Genomic DNA, 26183 nt, shown 5'->3' with positions numbered 1-26183 from the left:
ATGTAATTTGTTATGTTTATTCAGAGTAACAACATTTTAACCATCACAATTTGTAATTTTGCTTTTTGAAAAATGTGTCTAAGAGCATATTATTGGACTTATTACCAACTATACAGCATGTTATTTTCTGTATCTTTCCCTCCAAGTAGGCTAACTTGAAGTTACATATTTATTTTTAATCAGGGTACCCTTAGTTATTTAGTTCACATTGAACCTTGAAAAGGTAAAATAGATTTTTCTTAATTTTATTATTTGAATGTATAGTTCGGAAACTTAAGGGACAAGGATAGGTGTTTGATTCTTATATTGTTAATTTTGTCTTTCCGATCATGATTCCTACTCTCTTTTTGCCTGCTAGGTACATATTGGTTGCTAATTGTGTTTTTGCTGTGGTGAAGTATTTGAAATGTTTACATATTATTCGTTGATTCTAAATAATTTAACATGTTTTTAATATATTTGTTTTTTTTTTCCCCTCTCTACCAGATCAAACTTGGACATAGATCAGAAGCTAAAGATGGTAAGTATTTCATGTAATCTGACAGATAGATAGGAAAAATTTTATCCTTTTTTTTTTTTTTTTTTTTTTAAAAAAAAGGACAGGGTCTTGCTCTGTCATCCAGGCTGGAGTACAGAGACACAATCATAGCATTGCAGCCTCAAGCTTCTGTACTCAAGCAATTCTACCACCTCAGCCTCCTGAGTAGCTAGGGCTGTAAGCATATGCCACCACTTGTGGTTAATGTTTTATTTTTTGTAGAGATGGGGTCTGGCTGTGTTACTCAGGCTTCTTTCAAACTCCTGGCCTCAAGCTGTCCTCCCACCTCGGCCTCCCAAAGTGCTGGAATTACAGGCTTGAGCCACTATGCCCAGCATAAAGTTTTCATTCTCACTGAAGAAACTAGCAAAATATTAGTTAATAAGAGTTAGCAATGGTTCTGGATAGAGTTACTACAGGGTCCCCGAAGAGTAAAGATAGACTCAGGATAGAGAAGGAGTATTTGGTGATTTTCACCAATTGGATGTTCAGAAAAATATTCCAAATCACCCACATAAATGGAAGGCAGCAAGCTTAATTAGTCTGTCTTTCTGTCTTCGTTACGGTTTTACGTGTTACAAGCCATTGTTTTTTCTGTTTCTGAGTTTCTAATTACTTTGAAAATTCAGGATACATTTTCATGAAAGTACATAAAGCTAACTATGGAATAGATATATGGGGAAAAGATTTCATTAAACTTTCTTCCAAAGTCTTACTTATTAGGAGTCATCATAAAATAGCTCTTATAAAAGAGACCCATTGTCTGTGTAAGTGCCAATACTATATCTTATTTTTATTTTATTTATTTATTTTTGAGACAGTGCCATGCTCTGTTGCCCAGGCTGGAGTGCAGTGGCGCGATCTCAGCTCACTGCAACCTCTGCCTCCCGGGTTCAAGCCATTCTCCTGCCTCAGCTTCCTGAGTAGCTAGGATTACAGGTGCGTGCCACCACACCCAGCCAATTTTTTGTATTTTTAGTAGAGATGGGGTTTCACCATGTTGGCCAGGCTGGTCTCGATCTACTGGCTTCAAGTGATCTGCCCACCTAGGCCTCCCAAAGTGCTGGAATTATGAGCCACCGCACCTGGCCTATATCTTATTTTTAATTTTGAAATCTGTCATTTGTATTGGAATATATACTGTCTTATTACTAGTTTGCTTTTAGCACAAACAATATGCCACTAACATTTGTAGGGCAAGAGTAGGGAAGCTTATCACCTATATGCTGCACACTTATATATGTTCTTAGTCTAGTGGTCTTCAGATCCTGATATCCTATAGATAAAGTGAAAGTTTTTTCACCATTTGTCATAGTCTTTGTTAAGCTATTTTTTTAAAAAAGCAATATAGGCCTGGTACGGTGGCTCACGCCTGTAATCCTAGCACTTTGGGAGGGTGAGGCGGGTGGATCGCCTGAGCTCAGGAGTTCGAGACCAGACTGGCCAACATAGCAAAACCCTGTCTCTAACAAAAGTACAAAAAATTAGCCAGGCGTGGAGGCACGCACCTGTGGTCCCAGCTACTCGGGAGGCTGAGGTGGGAGAATCACTTGAATCTGGGAGGTGGAGGCTGCAGTGAGCCAAGATCATGCCACTGCACTGCAACCTGGCTGACAGAGTGAAACCCCATCTCAAAAAAAATTAATAATAAAAATAAAACAATGTAAAAGAACAACAGATTTCACATAAAAATTGTCAAAGTAGCCCTTATTTTTGTGTGGAATGTTCACTATTTTCTGAGGTGACTGACCTTTCTTTAAAAATATGTGTTTGTGGCCAGGCGCGGTGGCTCACACCTGTAATCCCAGCACTTTGGGAGGCCGAGGCGGGTGGATCACAAGGTCAGGAGTTCGAGACCAGCCTGACCAACATGGTGAAACCCTGTCTCTACTAAAAATACAAAAATTAGCTGGGCATGGTGGCTCATGCCTGTAATCCCAGCTACTCAGGAGGCTGAGGCAGGAGAATTGCTTGAACCCGGGAAGTGGAGGTTGCAGTAAGCTGAGACCACGTCACTGCACTCCAGCCTGGACAACAGAGTGAGACTCCATCTCAAAAAAAAAAAAAAAAAATGTGTTTTTAAGGTTTGAGATTTCAGAATTGCTCACATTTTGCTTTGCCTTTTTATATAGGTATAAATAGAACAGCCTTAAGAGAGATAAAATTATTACAGGAGCTAAGTCATCCAAATATAATTGGTGTGAGTATGATCAAAACTGTTACTGGGATTTGGGATTCTGCCTTTTCTTAATATAATGGATGTTGATTAAAGGCTCAGCAAGATGACTTGTTCTAGATGAGCCTTACAGAAGCTTAAAGGAAATACATTTCCTATCCCAGTTGTTTTGGTAGACATTGTCTTTAAAACTATACCACTGATTAAATAAATGAAATACTGACATGTAGGCTAATTTTGTCAGAAATGATTTTGAAGTCTTGGGAGCTCTAGCATATAGTGGCTGAGAGTGTGAACCTGAATTCAAAACCTTTCTTTCTGCCTGTGTGAGACCTTGAGTGTGTTTACTCACAACTCCCCGGAGTCCCTGCCTCATAGAGTAGTTGTGAGACCAGCCAATTGAGCAGATGTATCTGGAATAGTGCGTGCCATAGAAAATGTATTCATTCATTCAATGATAGCTGCTGTTATTTAGAGGAGTTCTTAAGAATCACATTTGGGACTTTTCTTTTAAATTGGAGACTGGAATGAGGTTTTCACTGGTTAATTTCTTAATTATAACTCCAAATATTTGGGGAAAGAGGTTGGCTATTTTTTTTAAGTAAAATTTAATATTTTTGTGCTTCAAAATACTAATTCCTTTAGTACTGTCCAAAAAAGGAAAATGTCAAATTAATCAAATGATTTAAGCTTTATAGAGAATTACCAACAGTTTAAATGCTTTTTAAATTTTAAAAAATTGCCTCAGTTGCTATCATACTGTCAGGTATTAAATAGTGAATCACATTTTAATTTTTGTACTTTGCAGCTCCTTGATGCTTTTGGACATAAATCTAATATTAGCCTTGTCTTTGATTTTATGGAAACTGATCTAGAGGTAAGATTAAGATTCATGGAGAAATTCCTTTATCCCAGTTTATCAAACAAGAACCTAAATATTTGTTTTCTACCTAAGAAGATACTGCTAGTAAAAGGAAAAAAAAGGCTTAATTTTGTTGAAATTTGGATATACTCTGAGTCAAAAGGATCTCTTGAGTTATTTTCTTCTAATCATTTAGTGATATTCCCAGTGTTACATACAAAGATTTGGATTTCATTGGCCTTTCTGCCTTCCATGTTCCCATAGCTAGTTGACGTCATTTTTGGAGAAATGAGCATTAGACCTATAAGATTTTTTTTTTTTTTTTTTTTTTTGAGATGGAGTCTCACTCCATCCTGGAGTGCAATGGCATGATCTCAGCTCGCTGCAGCCTTCACCTCCTGGGTTCAAGTGATTCTCTCACTTCAGCCTCCCAAGTAGCTGGAATTACAGGTGCCAGCATGCCTGGCTAATTTTTACGTTTTAAGTAGAGACGGTGTTTCACCATGTTGGCCAGGCTGGTCTTGAACTCCTGACCTCAAGTGATCCGCCCTCCTCAGCCTCCCAAAGTGCTAGGATTACAGGCATGAGTCACCATGCCCAGCCAACGTATAAGAATTTTAAGTTTATTTCCGGACAGGTGCAGTGTCTCACGCCTATACTCTGAGCACTTTGAGAGGCCAAGGCAAGAGGATTGCTTAAGCCCAGGAGTTCAAGACCAGCCTGGACCACATAGTGATATCCTGTCTCTACTTTAAAAATTTTATTAAAAAATAAAGAAGCTTATTTCCATGTAACCAGAGTAATGTCATTCTTTTTTTTTTTTTTTTTCTTATTGAGATGGAGTCTCGCTCTGTCGCCCAGGCTGGAGTACAGTGGCCGGATCTCAGCTCACTGCAAGCTCCGCCTCCCAGGTTTATACCATTCTCCTGCCTCAGCCTCCCGAGTAGCTGGGACTACAGGCGCCCGCCACGTCGCTCGGCTAGTTTTTTGTATTTTTTTTTTTTTTAGTAGAGACGAGGTTTTACCGTGTTAGCCAGGATGGTCTCGATCTCCTGACCTCGTGATCCGCCCGTCTTGGCCTCCCGAAGTGCTGGGATTACAGGCTTGAGCCACTGCGCCCGGCAATGGCATTCTTTTGAAAGCCAAGTTTGTTTTGTTTTTTGTTTTTGAGACAGAGTTTCGCTCTTACCCAGACTGGAGTGCAGTGGCGTGATCTCAACTCACTGCAACCTCTGCCTCCCAGGTTCAAGCGATTCTTGTGCCTCAGCCTCCCGAGTAACTGGGATTACAGGCACCCATCCCCATGCCCAGCTAATATTTGTATTTTTAGTAGAGATGGAGTTTCACCTTGTTGGCCAGGCTGGTCTCAAACTCCTGACCTCAAGTAGTCCACCTGCCTTGTCTTCCCAAAGTGCTAAAATTACAGGTGTGGGCCACTGTGCCTGGGCAAGTTTCTTTTTAAAGAATATAAAATTCATTAATATTAGTTGAATCTCAAAAAACGAATAATCCAATGATATGGAACGGCTGGAAGTTTGTTGTTTTTTTTTTGAGATGGAGTCTCTCATTGTCACCCAGGCTGGAGTGCAGTGGTAAGATTTTGACTCACTGCAACCTCTGCCTCCCAGGTTCAAGCAATTCAACTGCCTCAGCCTCCTGAGTAGCTGGGGTTACAGGTGCCTGCCACCATGCCTGGATAATTTTTGTATTTTTAATAGAGACAGGGTTTCGCCATGTTGACCAGGCTGGTCTTGAACTCCTGACCTCAGGTGATCTGCCTGCCTCAGCCTCCCAAAGTGCTGGGCTTACAGGCATGAGCCACCTTGCATGACTGGAACAGCTGGAATTCTTTTTTTTGTCTTTCTTTCTTTTTTGGGGGACGGAGTCTCGCTCTGTTGCCGTGGCACGATCTCGGCTCACTGCCACCTCCACCTCCCGGGTTCAAGTGATTCTTCTGCCTCAGCCTCCCGAGTAGCTGGGATTACAGGTGCCTGCCACCATGCCTGGATAATTTTTGTGTTTTTAGTAGATACGGAGTTTCACCATATTGGCCAGGCTGATCTTGAACCTGCGTCAACCTCCCAAAGTGCTGGGATTACAGGCGTGAGCCACCATGCCCAGCCCCATCAGCTGGAATTCTTATACACTGCTGGTGAGAAAGCAGTGAAATGATAAAGCCACTTTGGAAACAGCTTGGCAATTTCTTATACAATTAAATACACACCAGCCAAATTAAAGCAAAAAAAGATTTCACACAACACATTATCAGAAAGTAGTAGGAACACACTAAATGCTCAGACTGGTGGTGATTGAATCCATAGCCTATTGTGATAGGTCCTTCCAGCATCAATACCACTAGTATTGTGATCTATAATAGCATCACTAATATTGTGATTGATAATACTAATCAATAATCTTGTGATCTAGCAATACCTCTGCTAGGTATTTATCTAAAAGAAAGAGGCCGGGCACAGTGGCTCACACCTATAATCCCAGCACTTTGGGAGGCTGAGGCAGGCAGATCGCCAGAGGTCAAGAGTTTGAGACCAACCCGTCCAGCATAGCGAAACCCCATCTCTACTAAAAATACAAAAAAAAAAATTAGCTGAGCGTGGTGGCGGGTGCCTGTAATTCCAGCTACTTGGGAGGCTGAGGAAGGAGAATCAATTGAACCTGGGAGGTGGAGGTTGCAGTGAACTGAGATTGCACCACTGCACTCCATCCTGGGTGACAGAGTGAGACTTCCATCTCAAAAAAAAAAAAAGCCAGAATTCAGTTGGTACACAAATGTTGGGCTTTATTAATAATTGTCAAAACTGGAACAATCCAAACATCCCTCATTCTGACTGTACAAACAAACTGAAATACTACTCAGGTATAGAAACAAACTATTGATAACTGCAACAACATAGATGAATCTGAAATACATTATGCTAAGTGAAAGAAGCCAGGCTAAAAAGACTATGTATTGAATCATTTCATTTATATGATATTCTGGAAAAGGCAAAACAAAAGGAACCAGAAACCAGATCAGCAGTTATGGGAACTTTGGGGTAAAGGAAAGGAGTAAGTACAGAGGGGCCTCAGGGAATTTGGGGAGGTTATGGAACTATGCTTTGATTATAGTGGTGGTTACATGACTGGATGCATTTGTCACAGCTCATGGAACTATACACTAAAAAGGGTATGCTTTACCTTATATCTGATTTTAAAAAAAGAAAAGGGGATAACTGATAAATCTAGAAATAAACTGACATTAGGCACAGCTCACAAATAATGCCATCAAAACTCAGTCTTACACTTTAACTCAGCTCTGTTTTCTTCTCTGTTGCCTTCTTCATGTGTACAGTTTTCAATATGGTGTTCCAGATACTTATAGGTATATGTTTGTAGAGTTTAATAATACCTGAGGAATGAAAGTGCTTTCTTTTCTTTGATTATAGCACACTTGTCTTGTATCCCTGAACCAGTCACTTGGCCGGGAGACTGCAGTGTGATAATGGGGATGCCTGGGTCATGTGCCTACCTCTGGAGGCCTTAGGTTGGCTCAGCCCTACCTTAACCACGTGAACTAAGCTGAGAAGAGATGGCTTCCCAAAGGAACACTAAATGCTATTGTTAGAAGCATTTAGAAGACGCAAGCAAAAACAACAGGTGTTTGCTACTTTCATGCGAAAGCAGTAGAGGACAAAGTACTGCTTTCTTTCCAAACCAGAAATGCTCTCCCTACCCATCTAACTCGGGAGATTCTGACAGTGCTTCCTGAGGAAACGTAGATAACCTCTCTTGAGAGTCTCCTGTATTGATACTTATATTTTAAGTCTATAAATTGTTTTATGTGGTAGAGTTTATTTGAAATAATAAAGGGTACCTGTATATTGTATACTTGCTTTACAGGTTATAATAAAGGATAATAGTCTTGTGCTGACACCATCACACATCAAAGCCTACATGTTGATGACTCTTCAAGGATTAGAATATTTACATCAACATTGGATCCTACATAGGGTAAGGTTTTTAATATTGCTTCTTTATAGCAGTCAAGTTTTATAGAGCCATTTTAGTACATAATGGTCTGAACATGTAAATCGTTTAACAATATGAATTTATAGCTGACCGTTTTATCCCATCTTTTTCCTATATATTGTTCCCTTCAGTTGTTCCAGCACTTGGTTCCATATTAACTTTGTGAAATTTAGAACTGGAAGAGATCCAGTCCCTCATTTTTTTTTTTTTTTTTTTTTTTGAGATGGAATCGTGTTGTCACCCAGGCTAGAGTGTAGTGGCACCATTTTGGCTCACTGCAAGCTCCATCTCCCGGATTCACGCCATTCTCCTGCCTCAGCCTCCCGAGTAGCTGGGACCACAGGCGCCCACCACCATGCCCAGCTAATTTTTTGTATTTTTTTAGTAGACATGGGGTTTCACTGTGTTAGGCAGGATGGTCTCAATCTCCTGACCTCGTGATCTGCCCGCCTCGGCCTTCCAAAATGCTGGGATTACAGGCGTGAGCCACCGTGCCCAGCCCCCTCATTATTTTTTTCTTTTTTTCTTTTTTTTTTTTTTTTTGAGACAGGGTCTTGCTCTGTCACCCAGGCTGGAGTGCAGTGGTGTGATCTCGGCTCATTGCAAGCTCCACTTCCTGGGGTTCATGCCATTCTCCTGCCTCAGCCTCCTGAGTAGCTGGGACTACAGGCACTCGCCACCAAGCCTGGCTTTTTTTTTTTTTTTTTTGTATTTTTAGTAGAGACGGGGTTTCACCGTGTTAACCAGGATGGTCTTGATCTCGTGACCTCGTGATCTGCCTGCCTCAGCCTCCCAAAGTGCTAGATTATAGGCGTGAGCCACCGCGCCCGGCCCCGGCCCCCTCATTTTATAATAGATGAAGAGCTAAGTTGCTAAGTGACCTGGCCATGGTTATATTTTTTTTCAAGGTTGGCTGCTGATAACGGACAGAATATTAAAACATGGGTTTTGGCCCAGGCACCGTGACTCACTTCTGTGTTCCCAGCACTTTGGGAGGCCGAGGCAAGCAGATATCTCGAGTCCGGGAGTTCTAGACCAGCCTGGGCAATATAGTGAAAACTCATACAGAAATTAGCTGCGTGTGGTGATGCACACCTGTAGTCCCAGCTGCTCAGGAGGCTGAGGTCGGGGAATCACCTGAGCCCAGGAGGCGGGGGTTGCAGTGATCTGAGACCTCACCGCTGCACTCTAGCCTAGGTGACAGAGTGAAAGCCTGTCTCAAAAAAAAAAAAGAAGAAAATAGGTCTTTTGGCTTTAAGTTCAGTATTCTTTGCGCCACAATGTTGTTGTGGGGAAAAAATATAGTTATAGTGATTGTCTTGGATTAACTCATACAATGCCAAAATACAACTAGAAAAGTAATGTTTCTTGTAGCTCTGAAATTCAAGGTACAAAATACAGTTTATGAAATAGTGGGAACATTCACCTTTTAGAACAAAGCTGATAATTTAGCTAGGTAGATGCTAGAATATATAATTTGTAACTAGTAATTCTCATATCGTAAGTTTGGAATCCTTTTTAGGTTATTGCTGATGTCTTTTTAGCATAGATTTTGAAGAATGTCATCCTCATTCTTATACATTAACAAATGTATATTATGAAAGTTCATATTTATTATTAAATTAGTAGTAGGAACCATTTATCAAGTGCCTACTATAAGCCAGTTATTACACTAGACTACAGAAAATATCAGATTTAATCCTCACAGAAACTCTACGAAGTATGTAAATTGAGGCTTGGTGAAATTAAGTGCCTTACCAAGGTTATATATTATAACCAATCCAGTTTTGCTTTGATGGGATTTTATATCAGTGGAAAAAATATTGATTGTTTAGATTTCAGGTGTTACCCTGTTTTTGCTAAGTTTCAAGTTATGCCAACTAAATGTAGCACTACATTTAGTGTTCTCCCCTACCCTGCTTATTTGTTTGTTTGTTTAAAACTTCTGTCATATAGGATCTGAAACCAAACAACTTGTTGCTAGATGAAAATGGAGTTCTAAAACTGGCAGATTTTGGCCTGGCCAAATCTTTTGGGAGCCCCAATAGAGCTTATACACATCAGGTTGTAACCAGGTAAGAATCCCTTAAAAGCTACATGGGCAGGAGGTTAATCAGAAATGAGCATCAACTGGCTTCTCTGAAATATCTTGGCAGAGTTAAGGAATCATTGTTGATAGATATCCTCTTAAAAAATACTGCCATTTGGCCAGGCACAGTGGCTCACGCCTGTATTCCCAGCACTTGGGGAGGCCGAGGCAGGCAGATCACGAGGTCAGGAGTTCGAGACCAGCCTGGCCAATATGGTAAAATCCCATCTCTACTAAAAATACAAAAAAATTAGCCGGACGTGGTGTGGTGGTGCACGCCTGTAATCCTAGCTACTCAGGAGACTAAGGCAGGGGAATTGCTTGAACCCAAGAGGCAGAAGTTGCAGTGAGCTGAGACCGCGCCACTGCACTCCAGCTTGGGCAACAGAGAAAGACTCCCTCTCAGGGAAGAAAAAAACAAAAAACTGCCGTTTTTATGTTAGGTATACTTTACCACGATGAAAAAATACACAGGCCTTTTTCAGACAGAGTTTAGCTTAATCCTAAGACATTTACCTTGTAAATGGGAACAATTTATACTTTTACATTTTAGTTAGATAATCTAGAATTTCAGTGGCTATTCTTCTACCTAATCATCTGATTTATTGGACCCATGTTTATTATTATGTTGGTCAGTCCTGATTCTGTATCCTTCTATGTAAAGGAAAATTCTCTCAACAGAGCAATGTCTTGATATTTGAATTTTTCATATGATAATTATATTTCCATTTGTATTTTTGATGTGTAAAAACAGAAAATCACATTAAATAGGAATGATAAATTTTATAGTTTTTGTCCCAATGGCATTTTGTTAATTTCCAAGACCCTTTTAAGGATCTGCAAAGATTTTCAAATTCTCTATTTTTTCTTTCTGTTTTTTGAGACAGGATCTCACTCTGTTGCCCAGGTTGAAGTGTGGTTGTGCAAACAATACTCACTGCTGCCTTGACCTCCTGGGTTCAAGCGATCCTCCTATCTCAGCCTCCCGAGTATCTGGGGCCACAGGCATACCCCACTATGGCTGGCTAATTTTTTAAAGTTTTTATAGAGATGGGTTTCACCATGTTGCCCAGGCTGGTCTCAAAGTCCTGCACTCAAGTGATCCTCCCACCTCAGCCTCCAATAGTTCTAGGATTACAGGTGTGAGCCATTGTGCCTGGCCCCAAATTCTCTATTTTAAATTATTTTGCCACCTTCTTCCAAATAGATGTCACTGAGTATAAATCACCTAAGCCCTGAGGAGGAAGTAGGGGATGTGAGTAATTGTTTATGTAATTGCTAGAAGAGTTAAGCTCATCATTCAGGAACTCATAGAAACAAGGAACTGTGTACAAAAGCATTGTTAACTGGTACTTTCTCATCTACCAGTTTCTCATATTTTCTCTGTCTATAAATCAAATACTGCTGGTAAATCAAATTAAGATGAAGACACTGAGAATTAACAATGGGATTTAGCAGTGTGGACATGACTGCTAAGCTTGATAAGAGCAGTTTTGGTGGAATGGTAAGGATGAAAGCCTGATTGAAAAGGTTCTTGTGTGTGTGTGTTTTGTTTTGTTTGAGACAGAGTCTTGCACTGTCGCCCAGGCTGGCGTGCAATGGCACGATCTCTGCTCACTTCAACCTCCGCCTCCCGGGATCAAGCAATTCTCCTGCCTCAGCTTCCCAAGTAGCTGGGACTACATAGCTGAGACTACAGGCGCCTGCCACCACACCCAGCTAATTTTTTGTATTTTTAGTAGAGATGGGGTTTCACTATGTTGGCCAGGCTGATCTCAAGCTCCTGACCTCATGATCCGCCTACCTCAGCCTCCCAAAATGCTGGGATTACAGGCGTGAGCCACCATGTCTAGCCTGAAAAGTTTTTTTGTTGTTGTTGTTTTGTTTGTTTGTTTGTTTGAGACGAAGTCTTGCTCTGTTGCCCAGGCTGGAGTGCAGTGACATGATCTCGGCTCACTGCAATCTCCACCTCCAGGGTTCAAGTGATTTTTCTGCCTCAGCCTCCCAAGTAGCTGGGACTACAGGCATGCACCACCACACCCGGCCAATTTTTGTACTTTTAGTAGAGATGGAGTTTCACCATATTGGCCAGGCTGGTCTTGAACTCCTGACCTCGTGATCTGCCCGCCTCTGCCTCCCAAAGTGCTGGGATTACAGATGTGAGCCACCGCGCCCAGCCTGAAAAGGTTTAAGAGAGGATGGAAGAAAAGGAATTGGAGATAGAATAGACAATTCTTTGAACTAACCAGAGAATGAGGAGGCACTTGTTAGGGGAGGTAGGGTCCAGATAAGTTTAAGGCTGGAAAAATACTAGTATATTTGTACATTGCTGGGAAATGTCTAGTAGAAAACAAAAGACTGATGATGTAAGAGAAAAAAGAGAACTGCAAGAGTATTAAAACTTCACGAAAGAGTATGGTATGTAGTCCTTAAAGTGAGGGATTGACTTTAAAAACAGACAAGGATCATTCATCTCTAAGAAGTGCTTTGATAATTTCATGCTAAAATGATACTAATTCTTTTTGTTCTTTAGGTGGTATCGGGCCCCTGAGTTACTATTTGGAGCTAGGATGTATGGTGTGGGTGTGGACATGTGGGCTGTTGGCTGTATATTAGCAGAGTTACTTCTAAGGGTAAGTCTAAATTAATGTACACACTTTAATATTGTTGTTGCAGTTATTTGTTCTTACAATTTGTATAAGAATTCTTGTCCTAGGCCAGGTGCGGTGGCTCACGCCTGTAATCCCAGCACTTTGGGAGGCCAAGGCAGGAGGATCACTTGAGGTCACGAGTTTGAGGCCAGCCTGGCCAACATGGTGAAACCCCATCTCTACTGGCGAGCGTCTGTAGTCCCAGCTACTCGGGAGGCTGAGGCAGGAGAATGGCGTAAACCCGGGAGGCGGAGCTTGCAGTGAGCCGAGATGGGGCCACTGCACTCCAGCCTGGGCGAGAGAGCGAGACTCCGTCTCAAAAAAAAAAAAAAAAAAAAAATTAGGTGGGCGTGGTGGTGGGTGCCTGTAGTCCCAGCTACTCGGGAGGCTGAGATAGGAGAATCGCTTGAACTTGGGAGGCAGAGGTTGCAATGAGCCAAGGTCGTGCCACTGCACTCCAGCCTGGGTGAAAGAGCAAGGCTGCATCTCAAAAAAAAAAAAAAAAGAATTCTTGTCCTACCAGTGTCCTTACAACAAAAAGCCTACAAATAGTCCAATTTTTAAAAAGCGAAATGCAGCCTTTTTTTTTTTTTTTTTTTTGAGATGGAGTCTGGCTCTGTGGCCCAGGCTAGAGTGCAGTGGCGCGATCTCGGCTCACTGCAAGCTCCGCCTCCTGGGTTCACGCCATTCTCCTGCCTCAGCCTCCCGAGTAGCTGGGACTACAGGTGCCTGCCACCGCGCCTGGCTAATTTTTTGTATTTTTTAGTAGAGACGGGGTTTCACCGTGTTAGCCAGGATGGTCTCAATCTCCTGACCTCGTGATCCGCCCACCTTGGCCTCCCAAAGTGCTGGGATTACAGGCGTGAGCCACCGCACCCGGCCCAAATGCAGCATTTTTAAATGTTAATATGAAATGAGAATATCTTCCATTTAGGACAATAAGAACTTTGTTGTAAATAGTTTCATACCTCAGAACATAGAAATTCACTTGTAATATGGCAGTAGCTCTATAATAATTAAATATGTTCAGATAAACTTTTGTCCTCCTGAGGGGTATTTTGTTTGGGGGTGTTTTAAGTGTGCTTTAGGAGATAAGTAATACCAACCACTGCAGCTACCACTCTGTAAACTTAAACCTTATGTGAGACCATTATTTTAGTTCTTTTGAAACAGAACGGACACAATGTTACTACAGCATTTCTGTGACTGAGACCATCATCTTACAGTAAAAAAATCCCCTACTTCCCCTCACCAGAGAGAAAGATGGTGTCTTGGAACCTTTCTTTAGCTATAAAGTTTAGATCTCCAGAAAGACTAGCCCTTATGAATGATGAAGGTAAAGGGATATTGGGGAATCCTTCTGAAGCTGGGAGTTCTTTTCTCTCCGTATTCCAATCCCTGCTCTCCGTCTCCTCAAGCCATATGTATTTAAAGAAATTCAAACCAAGATTGAATAACTTTTTTTTAATCTCCTTGAACACAGGAAACAACTTCTGTACACCGAAGAGAAAAACACTAAACTAAAAATGTTTAGTTTAAGCATAATGGTGGCTCTTGCCTATAGTCCCAGCTACTTGGGAAGCTGAGGTGGGAGGATCACTTGAACTCAGGAGTTTGAGGCCAGCCTGGACAATATAGCAAGACCCCAATCTCTTAAAATAAAAAAAAAAATAGTAAATTCTGTGTATCATTTTGAGAAACGTACCCAGTGGGCATTTGTAGAAGAAACCCCCCACATTCAAACTTGGAAGGCAATATGGGAATCACAGTGCTAACAGGGGGTCCTATGAATCAGCTGGCATGATAGCTCTGCTACTTACATGAACACAGAGTATACCAGAAATCACATTGAGAATGTATCAGCCACCACAATCCATTCATGGCCAAGAAGAAAACAGAATTCCATAGCCCCTAATATTATGACTGATCACTCCATTGAAAAAGCAAGTGAAGACAGAGAGCAGTTGAGAGTAGACAGGTTAGAGATTGTGAACCTGTTAACATACTTGGAAATTTGTTAGCCATTGGCATTGTTGCTGGAATCATGTTTAAAGTTATAAGGAAAATGACATGCAGACTAAAGAATAGTACTCTTCTGCCATACTTTTTGTCCTATTTTAAGCTGTCCCTGCGCTCATTTGAAAAGGTAGAAATGTTGCCCATATGAATGCTTAGCCAGGGATCACCAGATAGTTATTAAGGATCTTCAGATAGTATTGAATACTTCCAAAATGAAAGGCAGACTGAAACAAACTAAAAAGAAACTTGGAAAAAATGGAAACAACAAAGCAGAAGAAAATTCACCACCCCCAGCCCGCTTTCCAAATCTTCCGAGACCTGACAGATTATAGTTCATCTATAGAATAAGCACATCATATTTTTTTTTTTTTTTGAAATACAGTCTCGCTCTGTCACCCAGACTAGAGTGTAGTGGCACGATCTTGGCTCACTGCAACCTCTGCCTTCTGGGTTCAGGCAATTCTTCTGCCTCAGCCTCCCAAGTAGCTGGGACTACAGGCGACCGCCACCACGCCCTGCTAATTTTTGTATTTTTAGTAGAGATGGGGTTTCACCATATTGGGCAGTCTGGTCTTGAACTCCTGACCTTGTGATCCACCTGCCTTGGCCTCCCAAAGTGCTGGGATTACAGGCGTGAGCCACTGTGCCAGGCCCACACCATACTTTTTAAAAAGGGAAACAAATAAGAGATACTTGAAATATTAAAAATAGAGGATAAGCCAAAGGCAAACGAAAACAGCGAAAGGAATGGGAAAGTAAGCTGCAAAACTCTTTCATAAGTAAAATCAAAAGGTAAAGAGATGGCCAGGCACAGTGGTACACACCTGTGGTCCCAGCTACATGGGAGGCTGAGGCAGGAGAATCTCTTGAGCCCAGGAGTTCAAGACCAGCCTGGATAACATTGTGAAACCCTGTCTCAATAAAAAGATAGATGGACTATAGTAGAGAAAAGATAAAATTAACAGATTGATCCAGGATTGATTCTAAAATGTACCAAGAGAAAACAAAGAAAATGGAGGGTAGGAAATCTCAAAATAGTGAAGCATCGCTAGATGTGAATTGTCAGACTAAAAGTGCCATGAAGAGTACCATTATGAGGCCGGGTGCCGTAGCTCACGCCTATAATCCCAACACTTTGGGAGGCCGAGGTGGGCAGATCACCTGAGGCTGAGAATTTGAGACCAGCCTGGCCAACATGGAGAAACCCCGTCTCTACTACAGATACAAAATTAGCCAGGTTTAAGCCGGGTGCGGTGGCCCATGCCTGTAATCCCAGCACTTGGGGAGGCCAAGATGGGTGGATCAGGAGATCAGGAGATTGAGACCATGCTGGCTAACACGGTGAAACCCCGTCTCTACTAAAAATACAAAAAAATTAGCCGGGCGTGGTGGTGGGCACCTGTAGTCCCAGCTACTCGGGAGGCTGAGGCAGGAGAATGGTGTGAACCTGGGAGTCGGAAGTTGCAGTGAGCCGATATCGTGCCACTGCACTCCAGCCTGGGCGACAGAGAGAGATGCCATCTCAAAAAAAAAAGAAAAAAAAAATTGGCCGGGTTTGGTGGCACACACCTGTAATCGCAGCTACTCGGGAGGCTGAGGCAGGAGAATCGCTTGAACCTGGGAGATGGAGGTTGCGGTGAGCTGAGATCACGCCATCGCACTCCAGCCTAGGCAACAAGAGTGAAACTCCGTCTAAAAAAAAAAAAGAAAGAAAAAAGAGTACAATTACGAAAATTACAAAGAAAACTTTTTTTAAAGCATTCCAAAGGCTCTGCATAAATAAATGAAAAAAAAAACTTGTACCAAGACATATCATTGTGAAATTTCAGAATACGAAGGGATAAGGAAAATATTTTATTTCCACAGAGAGGAAAAGTAGCATACATAGAAAAGAAAATAAAGTATTAGGGGGAAAGAATGGCATGAGCCTTCTCAACGGCAGCACTGGACTCTGGAAGTCTTCACATTGTGAGGGAAAATGATGCTCAACCTACAGTTCTTTGCCTGTTCATATTTTCAGTCAGCTCTGAGGGTAACTACAGTTTATTACATCAGAAATTTACATCTAGGCCAGGCGGGGTAGCTCACTTCTGTAATCCCAGCACATTGGGAGGCCAAGGCAGGTGGATTGCTTGAGCTCAGGAGTTTGAGACCCACTTGGGCAATGTAGTGAAACCCTGTGTCTACCAAAAATACAAAAATTAGCCGGGCACGGTATTGAGTACCTTTTTTCCCAGCCACTCGGGAGGCTGAGATGGGAGGATCACTGGAGCCTGGGAATTTGAGGCTGCAGTGAGATGAGATCGTTACACATCACTCCAGCCTGGGTGACAGAGCAAGACACTGTCTGAAAAAAAAAAGAGAGAGAGAAAAAAATCAAGAAATTAGCCTGACATGGTAGTGCATGCCTGTAGTCCCAGCTGCTTGGGAGGCTGAAATGGGAGGATTGCTTGAGCCTGGGTATCGAGGCTGCAGTGAGCCATGTTTGTGCCACTGTATTCCAACCTGGGCAACAGGCTGGGGTTCACCTTTAATTCGGCTCTGCAGGGGTTTCCGTGCTCTCCACTTGGTGTGTATAGGGCATTTGGGGCCTTTAGAGGGCGCACTTGCAGCCAACAGGCTGAAGAGGCTGCAGCGAAATCTGGGGAGCTGAACTGAGCTGGTGCAGAGACAGCACAGGAGAAAAACAGAACCGAAAAATTCACACTGAATTAGGGGTGACAGACCTTGTCTCAAAAAAACAAAGTTTAGGGCCGGGCGCGGTGGCTCATGCCTGTAATCCCAGCACTTTGGGAGGCCGAGGCGGGTGGATCACCTGAGGTCAGGAGTTCAAGACTAGCCTGGCCAAGATGGTGAGACGCCTTCTCTACTTATAGTACAAAAATTAGCTGGGCGCGGTGGCGGGCACCTGTAATTCCAGCTACTTGGGAGGCTGAGGCGCTTGAATGCAGGAGGCGGACGTTGCAGAGAGTAAACCAACAGGAAGACAGGAGATGCAGGGAACATAAGATTCAACACAGGAAAGAGGCAATTCAAATTCTCATTTAATAGTATGCATCAGGTCTGGAGAGTAGCTAGTCCAGATTGGAGCAGTTGGGGTGAGGACTTCAGCAGGGGTGGCTTCCAGGAAAAAAAAAAAAAAAAAAAAAGCGGGTTGGGACTGATGAATATGATTGGTTTAGTCATATAGACATTGATATTTAATAACTGGAATATTTAGCTTATATATAAACCATGTTGCCAAAGAGCGGGCGTTAGGAGTTGGCAATGGAAGTCTAGGAAATCATTACCTGTAGGAAAACCACATTGTATAAGAAGGGGATTTTGGCTCTGCACTGAGCAAAAGTTACATAGTTATCAAAAATGAGAGGGAGATGATAGGTCAAAGAACTAATTTTTATTATAAGTCTTTAGTACTATTCAGTGCTTTAACAAGGTTCATGTATTTAATATAAATAAGTCATTTTAAACACACGGTGTAAGTTCCAAAGCAGCTCTTTCTTTAGGGAAAAAGTTTTTTTAGTATGGATATTTTCAAACATGCAAAAGCAAAGACTAGTAAAATGAGCCTCTATCTGCACTCATCAACCAGTTTCAAAGTTTCAAACATATCTATTTTATCAGTACTCTCCCACACTAGATATTTTTGCCACAAATCCCAAACATGTAATTTTATCCACGTGTCAGTATTTTTCTCTATAAGGATTCTTTTTTTTTTTTTTTTTTTTTGGAGACAGAGTCTCACTTTGTCGCCTAGGCTGAAATGCAGTGGCGTGATCTCAGCTCATTGCCACCTCTGCCTCCCAGGCTGAAGCAATTCTCATGCCTCAGCCTTCCAAGTAGCTGGGATTACAGCCGTGTGCCATGACACCTGGCTAATTTTTGTGTTTTTTAGTAAAAATGGTTTCGTGATGTTGACCAGGCTGGTCTCAAACTCCTAGCCTCAATTGATCCAGCTGCCTCACCCTCCCAAAGTGCTGGGATTACGGGAGTGAGGCACCACACCCAGCCATCTATAAGGATTCTTTAATCATAACCACAATACCATTGTCATCTGAAAAAAGTGAATATTAATTCCTCAATAAAATTAAGTCTGCATTCAGATTTTCCTACTTTTTCTCATAAATGTTTTTATATAGGCTTGTTCAAATTGGAGTGTAAAATCCATACATCAAGACAGCTTAGTTTCATTTTTACGTCATACAAAAGCACACCAATCCTTAAAATTGCAAGCTTGTCCACAATTTGGCCTGCAAAGTGAGGGTACAGGTGCCCTACAAAAGACAAAAGATAAGATAATCCTTTTGGGTAGAAGAAGCAAATTAGCATGTCTAAAAATAGTTGTAGTATTATTTAATATCCTTGTAATTTTTTTGGTTTTGTTTTTTTTGTTTTTTTAAAGATGGATTCTTGTTCTGTCGCCCAAGCTGGAGTACAGTGGTTCCATCTCTGCTCACTGTAGCCTCCATCTCCCGGTTCAAGTGATTCTCCTGCCTCAGCCTCCTGAGGAGCTGGGGCTACAGGCGTGCACCACCACACCTAGCTAATTTTTGTATGTTTGGTAGAGACAGAGTTTCAGCATGTTGGCCAGACTGGTCTTGAACTCCTGACCTCAGGTGATTCATCCACCTCAGCCTCCCAAAGTGCTGGGAGTACAGGTGTGAGCCACCACGCCCAGCCAACATCCTTTTAGTTTCTATTTTTCATGTATACTTAATATATACAATATAATAGTACAGTGTTATATACTTTAGGAATTATACTAAGTCTAGGTCCAGTCAGAAAATAGAAACCATACGTTGATCAGGGAAGTATACAGTATGAAGAAGTATTAATTATAGTGGGGAACTGGAGTAATGGATTGACAAATAAGTTAGGAGAACTCTAACAGTACAGGAAATAGCAGATATAAGGACCTACCACCACTAATCCCTGGGACCAAGACAGATCACCCAGGGAAGACTGCCTCCAGGGCTGAGATCTAGATCCAGTTGAATACCGCATATGTGGCTCACCAGAAGGCAGAGAAATTACTGTTGCTTTTTGCTGGTGAGACTTGCTAGAAATCTGCTTACTGGAAAGGGCTGGCAGTCTGTGCTCTAGGGTGCCGGGGAAAGGTGTTCCTCTGGAAGCACCCTGCTAGAAAACTGCCTGGCAGGGTGAAGTAGGGGCCAGCTGGCTTCTGTGCGCTGCAGGAACAGCACTGGAGAAACTGCCCTTTCTGCCCATGCTGCAGAAGCCTGGTGCTAGAGAACCTGTGGTGCTACAGGAGTCAGCTGAGCAAGCAAATTGGAACCAGGAAGCAAAACCTTTTCCTTCCTGTACTGTCTCTCCATCATCCTCTACTGACAAAGCATGTTTCTTGGCAAGGGAAAAATATTTAAAGAGCCCAGAACCATTTTCACGAAGCAGGTAAAAAAGGTGAATTTGGAACTGAAAAGCAGTACATTGATAACTGGCACTGGGGTTGGTTGTCTTGTTTGTTTTTGCTGGTAAGAGTCGATAATAATCAAAATGTTGGAGATATGATACTTAATGTCATGTCTTCTGAGTGAGTCTATAAACTGTTCCAAGGCCCTTAACAGTGCTGGAGGCCGTTATTGTTCACAGTGTATCTTTCATATATTTACATAGATGTCTGAGAGTCAGTTGGACAGTAATCTCTATGAATAGCAGGGATATTGACCCTGTCTCATCAGCTCGCCAATTTTTTTGAGGTTCTAATGAAGGTTACTAATTTTTAACTTGTAATTATTTGTCCTCTTCTGAAGTTTGCCTTTACACCTCTTCAAAGAAAGAGTTTGTTAAGAAATTGCATAAATATGATTGGTGTATTCTCTTCCTTCTCAGCTTTGTGCCTGCCTTTTGCTAGAATAGTTTTCTTCTTCCATCTTAGACTGTTCCTCAGGCTAACTCCTATTCATCCTTCACCTTTCATGCCACTTGCTCTAGGAAGCCTCCCCGACCCATCTAGAATAAGTTAGGTGCTCTTTCAGTGTGGTCTAAGATCTTGTACTTACTCAACACACCGAATTGTAAATGCTTGTTTATGTGTGTCAGCATTGCTTACCACCTCCACCTCAGGGGAGGGCAGGGAATGTCTTGTTTTCCTCTTTTAATTCCTGAGGCTTAGCACAATGTCTGTTATATGAGTGTTTATTAAAATTTGAAGTGAATAAAATGTATAGTAAAGGTGCTGTTTTTTTTGGTTAGCAGTGGCAGGATCTAATAACATATCCAATATACTTCATACTAAATTTTCAATATTTGTTGCAGAGTTTTTTAGTTTTTCTTATTAAATTTATAGTATTTGTCTAACAAGTATCAAAAACCACCTCGAAGGCCAAGCGTGGTGGCTCACACCTATAATCCCAGCACTTTGGGAGGCTGAGGCAGGCAAATCACGAGGTCAGGAGATCAAGATCATTCTGGCTAACATGGTGAAACCCCATCTCTACTAAAAATACAAAAAAAGAAATTTAGCCAGGTGTGGTGGCGGGCATCTGTAGTCCCAGCTACTCGGGAGACTGAGGCAGGAGAATGGCGTGAACCCAGGAGGTGGAGCTTGCAGTGAGCTGAGATCACGCCTCTGCACTCCAGCCTGGGTGACAGAGCGAGACTCTGTCTCAAAAAAAAAAAAAAAAAAAAAAAAAACAGAAAAAACCACCTTAAAGCCTGGTGTGTTGGCTCACGCCCGTAATCCCAGCACTTTGGGAGGCCAAAGTCAGCAGATAGACTAGCCTGGCCAACTTGACAAAACCCCATCTCTACTAAAAACACAAAAATTAGCCAGGCGTGGTGGCGTGCCCCTGCAGTCCCAGCTACTCAGGAGGCTGAGGCAGGAGAATCACCTGAAACGAGGAGGTTGCAGTGAGCCAGGATCGCATCACTCACTGCAGCCTGGGTGACAGAGCGAGACCCTGTCTCTCTAAAAAAAAGAAGAAAAAAGAAAACCCCACCTTGAAAAGTCTCCCTCTTACTTTCTCTCAGGTTCCTTTTTTGCCAGGAGATTCAGACCTCGATCAGCTAACAAGAATATTTGAAACTTTGGGCACACCAACTGAGGAACAGTGGCCGGTAAGCCTTTATGCATTTTCTTTGAAATGTAATTAGGACTCTGTAAAGTTCTTAAATTGTCATGTGCTTTATATAATGCTGTCACGTCAATATTAAAGACATTTATTAATTATAATTTACTTATGTACTCAGAACATTTTAAATGATAAAGTATATAAAGTAAAAAGTTGCAATTGTGGTATACCATCCACCCTCTTGTATACATGTAGTCCTTTCCCCCGACCCCAGTAATCCCGACCTCGGGGTAATCACTGTTAACAATTCAGTATAAAGCTGTGTTAGGAGTGTATACACACACTGCAAACATAAAGGAGTTGCATGTTCTTTCACTCCTTAACAAAAGCGGGTTCACGTCCTATATATACACGATGTTAACCCACGACATATATAACCCATTACACACACGCACACACGTAAGTATACATATATGTATATATGATGTTTTTCTTAGATTTTTTTAAAATTAATTTTTGTATATGTATATTTTTTATATTGATGGGGTTTCACCATGTTGCCCAGGCTGGTCTCAAACTCCTAGTCTCAAGCAGTTCTGCCTCAGCTTCCCAAAGTGCTGGGATTATAGGCGTGAGCCATCGTACCTGGCTAACATGATTTTCTAAAATAGCAGTTGCTTACTGATGTTTCTCTTCTATTTTTTAAAAATTAAACTTCTTGGTGGGGTGTGGTGGCTCACGCCTGTAATCCCAGCACTTTGGGAGGCCGAGGAAGGCAGATCATTTCAGGCCAGGAGTTTGAGACCAGCCTGGGCTACGGAGCGAGACTCTGTCTCCAAAAATAAAAAAATAAATTTAAAAAATAAACTTATATTGAGAATATTATTCACGTGCAATTGTGAATATATAATTCACAATTATGTATTGTGGCTGGGCACGGTGGCTCACGCCTGTAATCCCAGCACTTTGGGAGGCCGAGGTAAATGGGTCACTTGAGCCCAGCAGTTTAAGACCAGCCTGGGCAACATAGTGAGACTTCATGTCTATAAAAAATAAAAATTAAAAAAAATTAGCCAGGCATGGTGGTGCACACATTATGGTCCCAGCTACTCAGGAGGCTGAGGTAGGAGGATTGCTTGAGCCCAGGAGCTCAAGGCTGCAGTGAGCTGTGATTGCACCACTGTGCTTTACTAGCCTGAGTAACAGAGTGAGTCCCTGTCTCAAAACGATAATAGTAATATTGCAGACATATTTCACGGACCCTTTACCCAGCTTTTTTTTTTTTTTTTTTGAGACGGAGTTTCGCTCTTTCGCCCAGGCTGGAGTGCAGTGGCCGGATCTCAGCTCACTGCAAGCTCCGCCTCCTGGGTTCACGCCATTCTCCTGCCTCAGCCTCCCGAGTAGCTGGGACTACAGGTGCCCGCCACCTCGCCTGGCTAGTTTTTTTTTTTGTATTTTTTTAGTAGAGATGGGGTTTCACCGTGTTAGCCAGGATGGTCTCGATCTGCTGACCTCGTGATCCGCCCGTCTCGGCCTCCCAAAGCATCTTGTAAAATCAGTGCAGTATCACACTAGGATGTTACAGTCAAGATACAGAGTATCACTACAAGAATCTCTCATGGTATTCTTTTATAGCTTTGCTTACTTTCCTCCTACCCACTCCTTAACTCTTGGCAATCACTAATCTGTCCTCCAACTCTGTAATTTTGTCATTTTAAGAATGTTATGTAAATGGATAAATGGAATCACACAATACGTAACTTTTTGGGATTAACTTTTTCATAGCCGTCATAAATGGAAGTTCAGGTCATTGCATGTTAATAACTCATACTCTCTCTCTCTTTTGTTAACTGCTGAGTATTGTGTGGATTTATTTCACAGTTTCTTCAACCGTTCACCCATTGAAGGACATCTGTATTTGTGTTGTTTCCAATGTGGGGCTATTACCAATAAAACTGCTCTGAACATTTATGTACAGTTTTTTATGTAAGAATATATTTCTATTTCTCTGGGATAAATGCCCAGGAATTCAGTTCTTGAGTCATATGGTAGTTCCATATTAATTTTTAAATAACCTGTGAAACTCCAGAGCAGCTATACTGTTTTACATTCCCACCAGCAGTAAATGAATGCTCCAGTTTCTTGGAATCCTCTTCAGCATTTGGTGGTGTTACTTTTTAATCTTAGGCATTCTAATGAGTGTGTCATGATAGCTCATTTTGATTTTACTTTTCACTGCCCTAATGGCTAATGGTGTTGAATATCTTTTCTTGTGCTTATTTGCCATCTTGAGTTAAATGTCTCTTCCCCATTATCTGATTGGATTCTTTGATTTTTGACTGTTGAGTATTGAGAGCTCTCCATATATTCTAGATGGTAGTCCAAAAAGTATATGTAGTTTGCAAATGTTTTCCCTCATGCTGCCTTTTCATCCTCTGCAAAACTGTAATCAGGTTTGTTACTTTTTCTTTAATTGATCATCCTTTTGGTGTCAAGTCAAAGAGCTCTTTTGCCCAGCCCAAAGATTTTTTGACAATTTTTTTTTTCTTTTTTTTGTTTTTGAGACAAGATCTGGCTCTGTTGCCCAGGCTGGAGTGCAGTGGTGTGATCTCAGCTCACTGCAACCTCCACTTTCCGGGCTCAAGCCATCCTCCCACCTCAGCCTCTTGAGTAGCTGGGACTGTAGGCGTGCACCACCACACCCAGCTAGTTTTTGTGTTTTTTGTAGAGACAGGGTTTCTGCATGTTGCCCAGGCTGGTCTGAAACTCGTGAGCTCGAACAGTTTGCCCGCCTTGGCCTCCCAAAGTGCTAGAATTACGGGCATGAGCCACTATGCCCTTGGCCGTGACAATTTTTTTTGTATTTTTTTTTCTACAAGTTTTGTAGTTTTACACTTAAGTCTAAGATCTGTTTAGAGTTTAACTTTATATGATGTGTGAGACTTAAGGCAAGGTTCAGTTTTTGTTGTTTTTTTTTTTGGAGACAGTCTTACTCTGTTGCCCAGACTGGAGTGGGGTCTCACTTTCTTGTCCAGGCTGGTCTCGAACTCCTGAGCTCAAGTGACCCTCCTGCCCCAGCCTCCCAAAGTGCTGGGATTACAAGTGTGAGCCACCATACCCAGCCAAGTTCAGATTTTTGCACATGTATGTCCAAGTGCTCCAGCAGCATTTGTTGAAACGACTGTCTCTTCATTGATTTAGTTTTTCACTTTTTTCGAAAATCCTTTTCGCAAATTTGTGTGGATTTCTCTCTCTCCGCCAATACAACACAGTCTTAATCAAAGTAGCTATATGTTAAATCTTGAAATAAGGTAAAATGAGTCCTCCAACTTTATTGTTCTTTTTCAAAATCATTGTAGCTACTGTAGTCCTTTGCCTTTCCATATAAATTTTAGAATAATTGGTTTTATATCTAAAATAATTTTGCTAGGATTTTGATAAAAATTATATTAAACTTGCAAACCAATTTGAGGATAATTAACATCCTTCCTCTGTTGAATATTCCAATATGTGAACATGGTATGTTTCCCCATTTATTGAGATCTTTTGATGAATTTCATCAGCATCGTGTAGCTTATAGTATATTAACCTATACATGTTTTGTTATATTTTTCACCTGTTTCATTTTTCTACTTGGGGTGATTATAAATAGTATTGTGTTTTTAATTTTGATGTCCACATATTCATTGCTAGTATATAGAATTATAATTGATTTTTAAATTTTCATTTTATGTCCTTTTCAGCCTTGCCTTACTACTAGTTCTAGGACTTTTTAATAGATTTCTTGGAATTTTCTATATAAACCATCATATTACCTGAAAATGATTTATTTCATTTGCGATCTATGTGCCTTTCAATCCTTAAGTTTGAATTATAGAATTATTTTTACAGGACATGTGTAGTCTTCCAGATTATGTGACATTTAAGAGTTTCCCTGGAATCCCGTTGCATCACATCTTCAGTGCAGCAGGAGACGACTTACTAGATCTCATACAAGGCTTATTCTTATTTAATCCATGTGCTCGAATTACGGCCACACAGGTATTTTAGTGTATCTTTTTTTATACTAGGAAATATAAAAATAATCCTAACTGTAGCATTAATTAAAAACAGAATTTCATAAAATTAACATTTTTAAATACTGGAAAGATGTGTTTTTGTTTTAAGAAATAACAAACTTTGTATCTTTTCTCCAAACTACAAACACTATTAAGACTGAGATTAAATTATATGCACACAGAGATACAGGAGAGTTTACACTTATTACACTTGCTTAGGAACATATAAATACATGTCTATTTCATATAATTGGCTTGTAAATACTTTACCTAGAGAGGAAAAGAAAACCAAGGCTTTTTATTTGTTAAGAAACTGGCATATTTCAGTTGAGCTCTTACAAATTTATTTAAATCTTGTAGTAAACCTAATGCTGAAAGTAGTTTGTTCAGCTTGTTTTTTCTTCCCTATATAATGGAATCCAGGTATGCATGCTGGTCATTTTCACATTCAGAAAATGGTAATGGGGAGGAAATGTATAGTCAGATATAACTGTATGCTTACAAAAGCTTGAAAAATATTTGAAATAAAACAAAAACTGAAATTAACTGCTGTTTAAAGGAAATAACAATCAAACTCACAAAAAATTTGTAAGACCTAGAATAACTTAGGGCAGAGCAGTGTACAACACAGTGCAGTGATTTTACCTCATGAAGGGAGAGACTAATTAAACTGAAATGTCACAGGTCTTTATGGAAACATATTAATGTACAATAATATTAAGCATACAAAATA

General features: G+C 41.2%; 1 protein-coding gene across 7 annotated transcripts in view; it reads left to right on the top strand.

Moving 5' to 3' along the window:
- CDK7 (cyclin dependent kinase 7) overlaps positions 1-26183 on the top strand; it is a 46888-nt gene that overhangs the window by 17116 nt on the left and 3589 nt on the right. For 2 of the 7 annotated variants that reach the window (XM_073014716.1, XM_007974673.3), the window contains exons 3-10: positions 487-520; positions 2671-2738; positions 3523-3591; positions 7474-7584; positions 9559-9677; positions 12225-12324; positions 21352-21438; positions 25284-25433. In XM_073014716.1, coding sequence (XP_072870817.1) covers positions 3574-3591; positions 7474-7584; positions 9559-9677; positions 12225-12324; positions 21352-21438; positions 25284-25433 — 585 coding nt within the window. In that variant the 5' untranslated portion in view covers positions 487-520; positions 2671-2738; positions 3523-3573. Of the gene's footprint in view, positions 1-486; positions 521-2670; positions 2739-3522; positions 3592-7473; positions 7585-9558; positions 9678-12224; positions 12325-21351; positions 21439-25283; positions 25434-26183 lie in introns of those variants that run through there. The other 5 variants (XM_007974679.3, XM_038010444.2, XM_073014715.1 and 2 more) reach the window with 4 other exon arrangements.

Source organism: Chlorocebus sabaeus, chromosome 4 (genome assembly GCF_047675955.1).
Source record: "Chlorocebus sabaeus isolate Y175 chromosome 4, mChlSab1.0.hap1, whole genome shotgun sequence".
Taxonomy (NCBI): domain Eukaryota; kingdom Metazoa; phylum Chordata; class Mammalia; order Primates; family Cercopithecidae; genus Chlorocebus; species Chlorocebus sabaeus.
This window is presented reverse-complemented; position numbering and strand designations above follow the sequence as displayed.